This window comes from Carya illinoinensis, chromosome 3 (assembly GCF_018687715.1).
Source record: "Carya illinoinensis cultivar Pawnee chromosome 3, C.illinoinensisPawnee_v1, whole genome shotgun sequence".
Taxonomy (NCBI): Eukaryota; Viridiplantae; Streptophyta; class Magnoliopsida; order Fagales; family Juglandaceae; genus Carya; species Carya illinoinensis.
In genome coordinates, this window is record NC_056754.1 from 50,601,060 (window position 1) to 50,616,994 (window position 15,935).

At 36.2% G+C, this 15,935-nt stretch overlaps 1 protein-coding gene across 1 annotated transcript; it reads right to left on the reverse strand.

The window, feature by feature from the left end:
- Positions 1-1,892: 1,892 nt before the first annotated feature.
- LOC122305142 (CBL-interacting serine/threonine-protein kinase 24-like) lies at positions 1,893-11,109 on the reverse strand. The gene is given in 16 exon segments (XM_043117475.1): positions 1,893-2,206; positions 2,209-2,263; positions 2,808-2,882; positions 2,970-3,026; positions 3,457-3,573; positions 4,669-4,785; positions 4,970-5,092; positions 7,159-7,248; positions 7,671-7,796; positions 8,276-8,329; positions 8,412-8,486; positions 8,592-8,699; positions 8,894-8,965; positions 9,083-9,145; positions 10,574-10,743; positions 10,913-11,109. Coding segments are annotated over 15 exon segments (1,455 nt in total). The 5' UTR covers positions 10,739-10,743; positions 10,913-11,109; the 3' UTR covers positions 1,893-2,048.
- Positions 11,110-15,935: the final 4,826 nt, after the last annotated feature.

Consider the following 15,935-nt stretch of genomic DNA (forward strand, 5'->3'; position numbering starts at 1 on the left):
GTAGCTATGGTACATGAGACTCCCTCCTGTTAATTACTTCCTCATTATCTACTCTCTCTCGGTCCCTCTCTCTCTCAGAAGGATATTAGTGCTAATCTATCTGTGTGAGATTTCTCGTAGCTGTTGATAATTAAGAAGAACAGCTCGTTCTATTTTTTGTTTGTTGGTTTCTGCAAACTCAAGTAGAAGGCAGTTATCGTGAGGGTGATATTGGCCTTATCCATCCAAAGTGGAGCCAGTTCTCCACACGTGACTAACTGGAAACAGGCGGACGGACCTATGGGAAATAATATAGAAAGATTAGACAACATAATCTCACAAAAGAAATCATCTATATATCATATAAGTTCTTCAATGTTTCTCCCTTTTTGCTCGTGTGAAATTTGCCTCAGGGTTATCGAAATGCATGGCAGCAATTCCTATTACATGAAAATGGCTATGGACCTCGATCCCTCATTTAAATAACTAATAAAAAATAATAATAATAAAACTGAAAAAAGACTTGCCTAGTGTACCGAATGACTGCAAATTGAAGCATTTATAGAAATAGCAGGATACCATGGAATTCTATGATTGAGTTCGAAACTGTGCCTCCTTCTCTAGAAATTGAATATGGTTCATGCTACGAAGAAAGAAAGAGATGTGCATCCTAGTAATGATTTTAATGGAGAAGCTTACTTTTATATGTATTTTGATGCGGGAATTAGCGTTACTATTAACTGAAAAAGATTTTTTTAAAAAAATGATTTAAATATATCACATATTAGTTAATAGAATTAAAGTTGATAAATATATTATGGTCATTAAGGTGTGTTTGGGTAGTGAAACTAAATCAACACTTCTCAACATATTACACTATTTTTACTATTATTTAATATTATATTATTACTTTTTACCTATTTTTTTATTACTATTCACAACATACTTTAACATTTTTCAACACCTAAAGCCAACATGTAATATCATTCATCATTGAAATTTGGAAGGTTTTTTCCATTTTCCATTCAGAGCTAAAAGTAGGCCTAGTGCAAGATACCAACTCCATAATATGATGAGTACTACTGGGGAGGATGCATGTTGACACGGCGTGGCGTCTAGAGCCTAGATAGAATGTCAATGATCTCATGCCATACCCTATTTATTGAATGTAAGAGAACCTGCCTTCCACATATGCCTTGCTATAGGCTGCTATTCTGATTTAAAAGAGTACTTTGTTACGGTGATCAGTGTCAGAGTCATTTTATTTATCATCTCAATTATTATTATTATTCTATAATGTGATATTAGATAATTAAAAATTATTTATTATTTTTTATTTATGAACCTATCATCTAATGCTACATCATGAGATAATAAGGAGATGATGAAAAAATATATAATAAATAAATTTTTTCTTCATGAAATTAACATCAAACAATTTTAAGATTTTTAGATAAATGGTTAGATCTTTAACAAATAGTATCAAAACAAGAATCACACCACAAGTTCTTATCACCTAAGGGGTGATCTATAACCTGGATTAATATGCCTTAGTACTGGTATGTATGGACTTAATGTTAAGTCATTGAATACTGAAAAATGAGTAAAACCACCTAAAAAGAGAGAGTTACCACCGGGTCAGTGTCGATAAATTGGGCCGTCGTAAACGTCAAATTTAGAAGCGTGGTAAAATGGTATGATTCTGAAGATTAAAGGTTTAACTAAATTAGCATTCAATAGTTTTAAAGCTTTTGAATCAATGACTAGGCCTTTAATATAATTCTAACCTCAGATCTCCGCCTCCTTGCCCTCTTTACTCACACCATCATCTTCATCCCCATCATCGCCATCATCATAATAATAAGAAATCCAACGAGGTAAAGAACATTATTAATCGCATATGAACTACATGCTGAGATGAACTTCCTGATATACATAAAGTCTCTAACTACAAGGGTTATATCCCCAAAGTGTATTAATGGGAGAAGAAGCTACACAATTTCTTAGTATAGTCTCATTTTGTAATACATTTACACGCTGATTTCCAAAATAACACGTGACAAAAAAAATTAAACACATGTAGCCCTGTACGATAAAAATCTTCCAGTTTGTAGTAGATCATTTGCCCCGAAGTGGAATCCCCTCCCTCTGTTCATCTGCTTACTGATTTGCATCTCCCTTGGAATTGGATCAGCAATCATTGTTCTAAGCAGGCTGGAATAGCCATACCCTCCTTTGGTTTCCAAACGATATCGTCTAGTTTGGCACATAAATCCTTGTAAAACTGCAAAACGTGTTTTCAGGAAAAGTGGAGAAGGAACTAAAGTGAGATTTGCCCAAGCTTAGCACCATCGGGTGCCATTTAAAAAAACTTATGACACACCGAAAAGAACAAAATGCCTCCAACTTGTAGAAGTTCCATCCACCCTTGAATGGTTTTAGGTCTGATTGAGACCAATAAAAAAGAAGTTTATAGTTTAAGCCTAGTCAAAATGAAGATGTTGAAATTGATAGATGGCAAAGACTAAGAGGATCGAACAACATGCAATTGTAATAAGTCACTGTTTGTGGTAGCACCGGGAGAGGAAAAAAAAGGCATGATGGTTAAGGACCTAAGGTAGTTTATTTTATTCAGATGCCACAAAGATCAATATCAGCATCAATGAGAACTTGGTTCCATGATTGACAATTAAGGCACCATGGAAACCCCCAAAGTGATTGAGAGCAAGAGAAAAGACATAATGCAATATAATTATACGATATGACAGAGCATAATGATAAAAGGGACAGCTTTCCCTGAAGCACATGTAAATTTATATAGAAGGAACCTTGTGATATTCAAGAATATCCCCAGCAGCCTTTCGAACATCGACCATGAAAAGGGATGGTGCAACTTCAAAAACCTATACACAAAGTCAAGGCATTGCTAGCAAAAACGAGAAAAGGGAAAGAACATAAACAATGACGCAGAAAAAAATCTAGGAAGTTACCTCCAGGGCCACTGCAAATTGTCCAGTCTTATTCGCAGATATTCCTTCGAGCCTTGTCTGTGGGGAAAATGTTTTATTAAAAAAAACCAATCATTTTAAAAGAAAAGGGTTAATGAAAGTGATTTAGCATTATTTTCACTTTTTATGCATTGGATTTCTCTTGCAAATTTAAGACAAAAAAAAAAAAAAACAACAAAATATTCAGTAAGCCGTATATACTGATTGCAATGCAGTTTGTACATGTGCATTTTCAAGTGGCGTTTATTAGAAGAGTTTAAAGTGCGAGACATTTACGATCACACAATAACCAGAGTCAAAGGAACGTGACAATTACTTTCAAAAAGTTTTATGACAAGCAAGAAGAAAGTATCTTGAGAAAAGGCTGCTTAGGATGACCTGATAGAATTGGTGGTATAGAGGCAGATGCAATGAAGGTGCCTTTCAGAAAAGAATGCCTATATAAAAAGATAGGCGCTATGGGCCATACCTTGAAATTACGTGTATGGACCTTGAGACTCATCGATTGGGCAACAGCTTCAACAGTTGAGATAATTACTTTTGCTGGTTTGCAGGAAACAAACCGTGTTTGCCGCTTTACAAAATCCTGCCACAGAGACACAGAGAGAGAGAGAGAGAGTTGTAAAATTTCATATCTAGTCATCCAATGATCTACAGAAACACTTCATAAACCATCTAAAAAGGACCAATCAAGCACAACCAGTGCACAGTAGGATTTCTGTAGAGTGATACATAATGAAAACAGTGCTAGAATTCCAGTCCATGAGTTTCTCCCATTCCCTGGTTTTTTTTTTTTTTTTTTTGTTTTTGTTTTTTTTTTTTTTTTTATGTCGGGGAACCTCTCCAAGGTAGGGCCCTTTGGACCCACCCCTGCAGAATAAATCCCGGTCCCGTGCACCGCTCCCTCGGAAGTTTCCCTACACGAAACTGGTTAAATCGCTGGCTTTTCACCTGGGGTTGTGGCCCCAAAGGATTGTTTGCACCCATGAGGTGTTGAAACTTGAACCTTGAAGGGAACGAAACCCCAAGACCAAGGCCTTCACCACTTAGGCCAACCTTGGATTTTTTTTGCTGGTGTTTATTGAATGCATTTCAAAAGTAACTCATCATTGTCCCATTCCTTAACAAAATTTGAGCAGAAAATATATAGTCCTTTTTACTACCTTGATCAGTTTACAACCAATTGAAACCAAATTATTATATATTTTCCACAGTTCTAACCAGAAATAAATCTGGTGCAGATCTTGTTTTCCAAAATCTGTTTTGTCAATAAGTAATAAAAATAGGAAACAGCAATAATATAACAAAAAAATAAAAATAAAAACCATTATAGTTCTGCTTCATAGACTCATAGTATTCTAAAATTACACCATCCCTCATATCATAATTGCAAATTCTGGACAACCAGCACATCAGACAACAAAGTTTCGACCAGTTTACAAGAGAATAAAAGGGCTATGAGTAAATTAGCTACAGTTAGCTCAGTAAAATACAGAGGAAGCAGTCTGCACTTCCTGGCAAAAGTATATGGGCAGATGAGAAATCAGTAACACTTGCTTTTAAGATTTCAACACACTGGCATCAAAGACTCTATGGATTGTGGAATAGCAGAATTAGAAAAGTAGTCAAGGACTTGTATTTTAAACGTATGGTTGAGTAGAACCTGGAATGATAACCCTACCTGCCTCCTGTCAAACAACGCAGATAAATTCAAGCCCTGCGATAGTGTAATCATCTCGAATGCATTCATTATCAGAGGACCCCCATAGTTTTCTGACTGCTCAGCAACATAGTTTTCCTGTCATATACAAATGATTGTAGAAAGAGAAAGTGCATAATGGTCTCAAAAGGCCCAAATTTAAAGTTTAATGCACTGGAGTTGGTAACCTACTATACCAGTTTTAATAGTGAAACAATGAAAACACAGAACTCCCTTAGCATGCACTAGAAAATTTCTTCACTAACAGGAAATAATAGCTAACCTCAATATCATCAAAAACTGCACAAACATCATCCAAATTCACTTCCGCATCTTCTCTATGCTTCACAGGAACATAGTTTTTCTGAAACCATGGAACCTTTTTTATTCCTTCAATCTGAATGCGCTGTGTCAAACAGAAACTAATTACAGAACATATAGGAGTCCTTAGGCTTGCAGCAGCAGCATACAGAAATTTTACTTCATTGGAGATAGAAATTGAACAAAAGATCCCAATACATCCTAATGAACGCTAATTGCCTTGCCATGATATCTTTGACCAGTTTGAGTATGTTGGATAAATTTTCAGAATCTGGCTAAACTCAATGAGAAAAGAAAAAGATAAAAACTGTGACAAAAATATTTTCTTTCATTCATCAACATAAATTATGTGTTTCTGATCAGTAGGCATCAACCAGAGGCAATGTCTTAAGACCATACTACCACTCATAATTTTATTATAATAATTTATTACCTTGCCCATAAAAAGAAAATAATACCAGTCAATTTGTAGCTCTGTTGGTAACTGTTGCAAATCACGAAGTCCAGCTGTATGTGATAAGCCCAACATGCAACCACCCAAAAGAATTGAAAAGGGAAAAAAAATGGGAAGACTGCCAAAATTACACTAGATCCATGAAAACCAGGGAGATATTTATTTATCTCAAACACCACCATGTGGTCTTTCCTTAATATGTAGTCCATAATGACTTTAAGTGGCAACACTATTGGCCTTTTCACCACTACATTAACTTCAAACAAGCAAATGAGCAAAAGGAAATATTTCCTTGGTATCCTTTGGACAGCCTTTTTAGCAAAAGCAAATGAGCCCGTTCTTTCTATCATTCTTTGACCATGCACAACTCAGATTTTTTCCCATGGAAGAGCATCTAGAGGACAAAGGCACCTCTAAAGGCAGCCTTTTTTGTTTGGACAGTCTCTTTGGGGAAGATTCTGGCTATAGACAACTTGAGGAAACTTGGCATCATAGTTATGGCCTGGTGTTATATGTGCAAGAAGAGTGGCAAGTCCATTGACCATCTATTACCACATTGTGAGATTGCTACGAACCTGTGGAATGAAGTTTTTGCTCGATTGGGTTTAGCTTGGGTGATGCCGGAAAGGGTATGTGACTTTCTAGCCTCTTAGAGAGTTATTCGGGGCAACTCTCAAATTGCATCCATATGGAAGATGATACCTCTATGTCTATGGTGGTGCATTTGGAGGGAGCGGAATGCAAGAAGCTTTGAAGATCAAGAGCGATCGATGGAAGAGATTAGAAATTTCTTTTTCATTACCTTGCTTCATTGGTCGATTGTAATTGATTTCCATGGCATGTCTTTTCATGAATTCCTCGTATCTCTAAATTAGCACACCTAGGTGTTGCTCTTGTATATGTCCCATATACTTGGGCATTTGCCTCCTTCTTATCAATATAAATTTTTACCGATCAAAAAAAAAAAAAAAAAAAATCCTTTGGCATATGCCCTGCATTCATACTCTTGAAGTTTTTTTTTATAAGTACAAATTTTATTCATCGAATGCAATAGGCAAAGCCCATGTACACAGGAATTATACAAAAGAAACACCTATATACATTCATACTCCTGAAGTTACAAGCAGAAAACATGAAAGTAGCTCAATAAGTATCAGTTTCTTAGATTGATGCCCGTCTTAGCGCTTCAGCCATAATCATTAGAGGGAGAAGTTCATATGTTCATTTTTTTTTTTTTTACTGTTATTGCATAAAGAGCATAATACCAATCACCTAAGTCAAGTGGAAGATATAGTCACCATATATTTTTGTAACGACCCAAGGAAGGCCCAAACCACATTTGGCTATACTGCGAAAATACTAGTCAATAATACAAGCAAAATCCTTTGGGCTCATTGTAAAGGATAAGACCTTCTCTCTCCCAAGTAATGTGGGATCCCATTCACCACCTTCCTAAATTCAATTCAGGGGATTACAATAACTCAATCCCAAATGTAGCAGAAAGCATGTTTGACATGACTACCATTATCTACAAGATGCCATAAGATACTACAAGTCATACTCATCAAGTCTTTCAGACCATTGTGAAGCAACTGGCACTTGATGCACTTCTTAAAAGAAGCATGCATTTACGAAGGCATACATGTAAATAACAAAACAGATTCTATTTTCTGCTGATGGTGAAACAAAGTACTTACTGTTTCAGGATTGGGATCAAGTATCTTATGTATCAATGACTTCACTCCTGGAGAAAACCAGAATGGAAAAGAGAATTCTGCTGCACTTATCTGCGCAAGCACCACAATAGTAGGCCTTTAGAAGCTTGCGTTCATACTTGCATACCATAAATTATTGTGAACCAATCAGCTGAGAAAGGTTCCCCACTGTTCATGGGAATAATGAAGGAAGAATTAGGAGGTTTCCTAAACTAAGCCTGTACATGAGAAGGAAGACATGGCTATAGCGTTAACACTGGATATATTCATGACATGGCAACCTCCAAGTGTGTGAGATGAAACTGAAGAAAGTAAAGGGCAATAGAAGTGGAGACAACTGATAAGACAGGTCTTGCAACATGCATAACTTAGTACTGAAGATACGAATCTGCAGAAAGAGTAGGCACTTCATAATCTGTTGACTTCATAAACTTGGGTTCCTAAGAAAATCCACTATCCATTGAATTAATCTGAAGCACAATGATAGAGGAGACCTTTTTGTAAAGAGTTGGAAGGTCTGTCTCATCAAATGGAAGATAACCAGCCATTAGAACATAGAGGATGACTCCACATGACCACAAATCAGCAGCTGCGCCATCATAACCCTGGTTACTGAGCACCTGTTAAAGAAATTATTCAATTTAAGCATTTGAAAACTGAGTAAAATTGAACAAATGATTTCTTTTATCTAAAAAGAAAAAAAAGGGGGGCTCGTGATAGAACCGCTGAAAGTTTAGGAAACACACAATGCCGCATTAATTTATCAGAAGTCATATGAAGTTCATCAGATACCAAATTGTTATAATCTAATAAACTATGCAGAAATCACAAATAAAAAACTGAGATACAAATATAACATTCTGTGAATTTCACCATTCTCGCTCAACCTGATTCAGAAAGATGATACAAAATTATAAGTATATGCACTTTAAAAATAGAAAGTTTCTACCAATCTAGATGTTTTAAAACAAAATGAAATATCAATTGGAAAACACAATCGCCCAAGCCAGCTAAAACAATTTTTTGAAGAGTAAACTGAAAAAACAAACCATAACAGACACTTCTAATGTTAACCTGCCAATCTTAAAATTGGATGTACCTCCGGTGCAACATAGTTGGGGGTTCCACATGTTGTTCGAAGAAGGCCAGCACCCTACTCATGGATATAAACGAGACAAGGAACAGAGTAAGACATGGTCAAAACCTTTTAAGTTATTTAATGTAAATGTGCTCACTTGCTGAGGTAATGCACTCAGTCCAAAGTCCGAAACCTTCAAATTTCCATTTCCATCAACAAGAAGATTTTCAGGCTGTGCATCACAATGCAAATAAAAAAGAATTAGTCAGGAGTATCAATGATATCATGAATTACAATTGACAAAAGAAATAAGTCACACACTAAATATTGCTGGTACCTTCAGGTCTCTATGGTACACACCCTTATTGTGACAATGAGCAATTGCATCTATAAGTTGTTGAAAGTACAGCCTGCATTCATTTTCATGAAGCTTTCCCTGATGGACCTAGATATAAGAAACAAGTGTATACATGAAATTTCCTTGCAATAAAGGTAGTGCATATGAAAAGTCTTGATAGATTGGAGGTCTCAGCAAAATTTTGGCTAGACAAAATCTTCTCGCTTCCAATTTGCTAAGCAACTTAAACATCATTTAGACTTTGGCATTCCCTATGTACATAAGATCAGGAGAAACCTTACAATTTTATCAAACAGCTCTCCTCCACTTACAAACTCGAGAATTATATATATCTTTGTTTGGCCAGCCAAAACCTTGAAATTGAAAAGGAATATGAGAGAAGATAAAAGAGACCGTCATCTGTACTGCAACAATATGGTACAATATTATATGAAATTCGTGATAGTCATAGGTACTACATCTTAGAGTACCTCATGCAGCCTTACGATATTAGGATGCCTGACAATCTTCATAATCGATATCTCTCTTTTAATCTGAAACCCAGTTCAAGAAGAGGTTAGCAGGATCATTAAAACAGAGAAAGGAGAAGAGAAAATCAACCCCATTATCATCAAAATTATACAATACAAAGACATAATTAAAGCACATTGAACATGGTATGGTGAATGGCTGAAGAAGATTGACATATGGGATCCAGATAGTTGGAAGAAAGGTTTTGTTTAGTTCAATAAAGGTCCTGAATCAAATCTTGCAACAATTTTAACCACTCTTTAGCATTCTCGTGCCCATCACCAATGAAAATGTGTAAATGCACCAAAGGGCCCTCAGACGAGTGTAAAAAAAAAAAAAGGGTTTTGCTACACAACCTCCCAACACCCCAACACCCCACCTTTTTTCAATTTTTTAATATTTTTTTAATATTTTTTTTTTTGAATTTATTCTTTTTAAATTAATTTAATTATTTTATTCATTATTTATATATTAAATATTTGATAAAAGATAAAATAATAAAAATTAAAAAAAAGGTGGGGTGTTGGGGTGTTGGGAGGTTGTGAAGATTTTTTCAAAAAAAAAAGAGTAAACAGAACATCCACATTCCTCTTAAGATCATGTTTTCAGCATTTTTTATAGTGATAATTTAAACATTGGCTCATGAGTTATCTTCATGGGCATGACCCTAGACATCAAGGAGTACTGGAATAGATTCATAACGAAAAAAATATGAAGCTAAATTAGTACTGGAGAGGAAAGCATTGTATATAGGAAAATTCTTCAGAAAAGGCTAAGATGATTTTGCTTTGGCACATATTCAAAATTGAACCATTCCACTCTTAAGTTGTGACGCATCATTTTTTTAGCCTGGCACAAAGAGCACATATACGTGAGACTGACTTTATCAGATTGGAATTGTGACCTGAAATTGGAAGGAACTAAAGGCCCGGTTTCACATATTCACTTGGGTTGCATTACATGCTAGCTGTTTGGAATTTCACACCAAAAACAAAAGATTGATTTTCATGCCAACAATCCCAAACCCCTAACAAATTCCACAATATAGGGAAGATTATCTGATTCCGCAGAATTGAAGTTCCAAATCAGACCAACTTGGTGCACCCAAATTGCAGCTCGAATCCAGTAACTACAACTCAGAAACCAGAAGCCATTGTCATGAATCATTAACTTTTAATAAGCTGTATATGAACCAGCAAAAAGTGAACATACCCTGCTTTAAGCAACCCAAGATCAATTTCAATTTGACCCCTTAAATAGGAGGAGAGGGGGCAGAAAGTACCACACACATAAAATCAGCAGCACCAGAAATATGCATTACCAAGTTGAGACATTAGCAATTTAGTAGGTAACAATTATTCTAGTACATATCGATGTTGAAAAGAAACCTGCTTCCGCATACACTTCTAATAAGAAGGCGCTTTCAAGGATTTATGAAACAACTGAAGTACCTGATCAACCATTTTGTGCTTAAGAATGGTGGTCTTGGCCAAAACCTTCATGGCCACACTCTCGCCAGTCTCTCTGTTCCGCGCAAACTTAACCTTGGCAAAAGTTCCCTCGCCGATGGTTCGGCCGACCTCATACTTCCCGACTTTTCTTGATACCTTCTTCATGTCCTCTACAAGTTAATCTCCCACAAACGACGCTCAAATTCTCCGTTCAAGTACAGAAAAAACTCTTATACAAAAAATCTATCAAATCACAAAAAAAAAAAAGAAAAAAAAAATCAATTCTCGAACAATTAACATAAATAAACATGACGGAGAATACTCCGGCGAGAGTCTTACCGGAAGGTAAGAAAAGTGGAGGATGTTAGCCGTCATTAGCAGGAGAATCGGACTCTCGGATCGCCAGAGCCCCGAAATTGGAACCGAGCTCGGTTTGGTCAGCTGACTCAGCTTGGAGAGAAAGGGAGGGGGTGGGGGAGGGCGAGATCTGATTCGTGCGCTCGATGGAAGCACGGACCAACAGAGACCAGCAGGTTCGACAAGTGGAATGGAAATAAAATCCTCGCCTTATTATTATAATTTTTTTAAATTTTTATAAAATATAATAAATAATTTAATTTTTTTAATATCAAAAAAGCATTCTTACCTAAATTTCATTTTACTTTTTATAATCTTTCTGTGTATATTTATACACAACTTGTGCAGGACGCAAGCAGAGAATAAAAATGGTTACAAAACTTGATAGAATAACAAACAAAATTGTCTACGATTTCACAGCAGCATCCTCTATGTTAGAACGCCCTCTTGAGTTCAAGGGAGTGTCAACAACATTGAGACTTTCCTAAACTTGAAGAATTTTTCAGTTACTAATGAATTTATAAAAACATCTGCTAGTTAATCTTTTGAGCTAATGAAAGAAATATTGAGGGTCTTGACAGCAACTTTATCTCTTACAAAGTTAAAATCAATGAATATATGCTTTGTCCTTGAATGATAAATAGGATTGGAAGCCAAATAAGTAACTCCAATATTGTCGCACCACAGTGTTGGAGCTTGAGTGAGACGTAAACCAAGTTCACGTATGAGGGTTTGAAGCCAAATTAATTCGGCTACAGATAGGGGTGTAATCAGTCCGGTCCAATCTGATTTTGAACAAAAGTTAAGACCAAACAAGTATGTACCGGTTTTGCATTTTTAAAAATCGATTACGTACTGGTTATCCTCTAAACCAGTATGTACAATTTTATCGATTCTGGTCTGATTTTTCAATTTTAATAAAATGCAAATTTGTAAACAAAATTTGCTAGTTATATTGTAAGCAAGATCCCAATCTGATTCTTATAAGCCTGTTAGGAATAGAAATCAATATGTTTAATAGGCAAACCACAAGAACTATTCTAGTATTTTTACCTATAATAATAGCATGAATGAGTAGTGGATGATAGCCAAACCAATATGTTTAACGGCAAAACCTCTTTTGCTTGGGATTAGCAGACTATAGCAATAATGATGGTGGCTTTTATGGGTAATTTCAAAACATCTCTTCCGCTTTGTTTTCAGAGGACAATGCATAAGTGTTTGGTATGTTTATGTCGAATTGTCAACGGGGTCCCCCAATTAAGTTTGTAGGGGAATAAGGAGACATCATCCCTATATAGTTACAAGACTGGAAAAAAAAAAAAAAAAAAAAAAAGACAACGTTGTCATTTTCTAAAACCCTAGAATGCCCCAGTATGGAAGAAGGGAAACGAATACTCATTTAAATATAATATTTCCATCTTATTTTTTTCGTTTTTTTTTTCTTCAAAGCTGAGAATAACTTGCATTAATCAAACAGAGTTCAAAATACATATTACTCAAACTAGAAAGCTGTAAATTATAAATCTATACTAGGCAGATCCTTTCCACTATGGAAATTTAACAAACAGTCTAGAATCTTGATACTGGGTATTTCTCCGAATACAGAGTTTGTAGAAGCCCATTGCGCAATGGAATGCGCACATCGGTTATGAGTCCGATGAATTTTTACTACTATTCATGAATCAAACTTGTTGAGGAGCATCTTTGCATCTCTGATCAGACCATGAATAAGCCAATATGAAATTTTGTTGTGGTCTAGCAATGCTGAAATTACTACCTGGGAGTCACCTTCCAGAATGATGTTTTTCCACTGTTTTTCCAAGGCAAGCCGAGTTCCAAGAAAAGCAGCTAGGGCCTCTCCACAATTTGAATTGCAAGATCTAGTGAATTCTGTTTTACAGCCAACTATGGTCCCTAAATGATCTCTTCCTACTGTTGTTGTCGTGCCTCCTAATGGGCGGATTGCTACATCAAATGAGACTGAAATCTAACCTAAAGGAGGTGGTTTCCATTCAAGATTGTTGTGTCCATCAAAAGTTTCCCAAGCTCTATTGTGTTTTTTGAAGTTTTTGAGGACCTTACTCACAAAGTCATTTATGGACAAAGGTTGGGAGCCATGAGTAATCTGATTCCTATAAAACCAGAGGTTGTCCATTGCTATTATAGCAAAGATTTGGAAATTATGGGCCTCGTGGATAGGTATACGCAACTTCCTCTCAGGTTCATTGATGGAAAGAATCCAATTGGTGATATTATGATCTGAAAGACTTTCAATATCCAAGGGCCATGGGGATTGCCTCCAAAGAATTCTCGAGTATGCACAAGAGAGAAACAAATGAGAGGTAGTTTCTTCTGAGAAGAAACAGATTGGACAGAGTATTTGGTCATCATTTAAGGGAATGTATTGATTAAGCAATGACCTAGTGGGAAGAATGTTATTGAGAACTTTCCAAGTGAACAGTTTAAGGCGGTCTTGTATGTGCATCTTCCACAGATTTCTCCAAGTGTGTGAAGAAAGAGAATTGCTATGAATATGGGAAGAGGTACTAAGAGCAGCATAAGCTGACTTAACAGAGAAGATACCACTAGAGTGGTGAAGCCATTTAATGTTGTCTCTCAGATTGTAAAACTCATACTGAGCAAGATGAATTCTTTCAATTTCATTTACAATCTCTTCAGAGAAAAGGGCTTGTAGTAACAGGGTGTTCCAAACTCTTGGATTCTCTAAAGTTAATTCTGAAACTCTTAGTGACAAATCCTTTTGGTGATTAGAAGAAGAAGGAGTTGGGATGGAGGGGAAAGAGTTGGTATCCAAGGATCTTGCCATACTAAGGTGTTGGTGCCATTATTGATTTGATAGCAAAAGCTTAAAGCAAGAAAATCCCTTTGTTTAACAAGACCTTTCCAAAATCTAGAGTCAGTAGGATGAGTTTGAACTTCAGACCAAGAGCAGTTTTTCAAATATTTATTAGAAATAACAAGATGCCAGAGACTTGTGTCTTTTGAGAAGAAAGACCAGCCCATTTTACTCAAGAGCGCTTTGTTGAAAGTCGATGTGATTCTAATTCCAAGGCCACCCATCAATTTTGGCTTACAAATGGACTTCCAGGATTTAGGAGTGAGATTATGAGATTTTTTAGGGTCAAATCTCCACCAAAATCTCATAAAAGACTTATCAATGTTATTTGACAAAGTTTTGGGAATGAGGATGGTTGACATTACATAGGCTGGGATAGAACTTGCCACTGATCTGATTAGAGTAGTTCTTCCAGCTTGAGAGAGAAGTTTTGCTTTCCACCCTGTTAACTTATTTTGAATTTTTTCCAAGATGCCATTAAAGAAAGATTTGTTGTTCTTGTCCAAATTTAGAGGAAGGCCAAGGTATTTGAGATTTTTTGGAGAGATTTTGAAATTTATAATATCCCTTACTGCTCTGATGGAATTTGATAATGTATTTTTGCTTAAGTGAATGGAAGATTTTGCTTGATTAATCTTTTGTCCCGACCAAGAAGTGTATTTATCCAGGCATTTGAGAAAGATGCTTGCATTGTTGACTGAGGCTGCCCCAAAAAGGATTAAATCGTTTGCAAAAAGAAGATGAGTTATGGAAGGGCCATGTCTCCCAATCCTAGTGCCTTGAAGATTTCCCATTCTTTCTTCTCTAGAAATAAGCCTTGAAAGAACCTCACTACCAATAATGAAAAGGAAAGGGGAAAGAGAATCTCCTTGTCGCAATCCTCTGGAGGGATGAAGATGACCACATGGTTCGCCATTGATAAGAACTGAATAGGTGACAGTTGATATACACGTCCTAATCCAACTGATCCATGTAGAATGAAAACCTAGACAATCCAAGACTTTGAGAAGAAAATCTCATTCCATGAAGTCAAAAATTTTTTCCATATTGATCTTAATTGCCATATTTCCTTTCCTTCTCCTAGATTTTTTCATGAAATGAAAAATTTACTGAGTTATGATTGTATTCTCTTGGATGATTTTTCCCAGGATAAAGGTCAATTGATAAGGGGAGATAAATTGATCTAGAACCAACTTTAGACGGTTAGCTAAAATCTTTGCAATGATCTTATAACACACATTGGAGAGACTGATTGGTCTGAATTGAGGAACAGTATTTGGAGAATCAGTTTTGGGAATAAGAGCTATGTGAGTGTGATTAAGAAGCTGTACAAATTCTCCAGTCAAGAAAAAATGCTTAATGACTTTGATAAGATCATTTCCTATGATCTCCCAATAATGCTTGTAGAACAAACCAATGAAACCATCTGGCCCTGGCGATTTTGATGAAGGTGTTTGTTTAATGGTGGCCAAGATTTCTTCATTTGAGGGAATCTTACAAAGCATTTCATTATCAGCCTAGGAAATTTTCTGTGGAAATAATTGATCAAGATCAGCTGTGAGGTCAGGACAAGTCGAACTAAAAGTATGACTGAAGTGATCAAGAAACATGGATTTAATGGTGGCAGGGTTATTGATCCATTGATTGGAGGAGTTCTTAATATGTGAGATATCATTTCTCCTCCTTCTTGTAGCGGCAGTCATGTGAAAGAACTTAGTGTTGAGATCAGTGGTGGTGAGCCAGTTTAGGCGTGATTTTTGTTTCCAAAGAATCTCTTCTCTTTTTAGTTGTTCAGAAAGACAAAGCTTCAGATTCTCTTCTCTTTTTAAAGAAAAATCAGTTGGATCTTCTGATTGAATTTGAGCAAGTTGAGAGGTTATGGACCTAATGGAGGTTTGAATATGGCCGAAGTGATCTTTGTTCCAAATACTAAGAGCCTTGCTGACAGCTTTTAATTTCCTCGAAAAGATGCAAGAGGGAGTCCCTGTGATAGGCTTTGTCCAAGTATCTTGAATGACTAAGGCATAAGAAGGATCATGGATCCAGAATTCCTCAAATTTGAAAGCTCTCCTAGCTTTCCTAGTGGCTGAAGTGTTGAGCAGAAGGGGTGCATGATCAGAGGTATGAATGGGTAAATGAAGAACC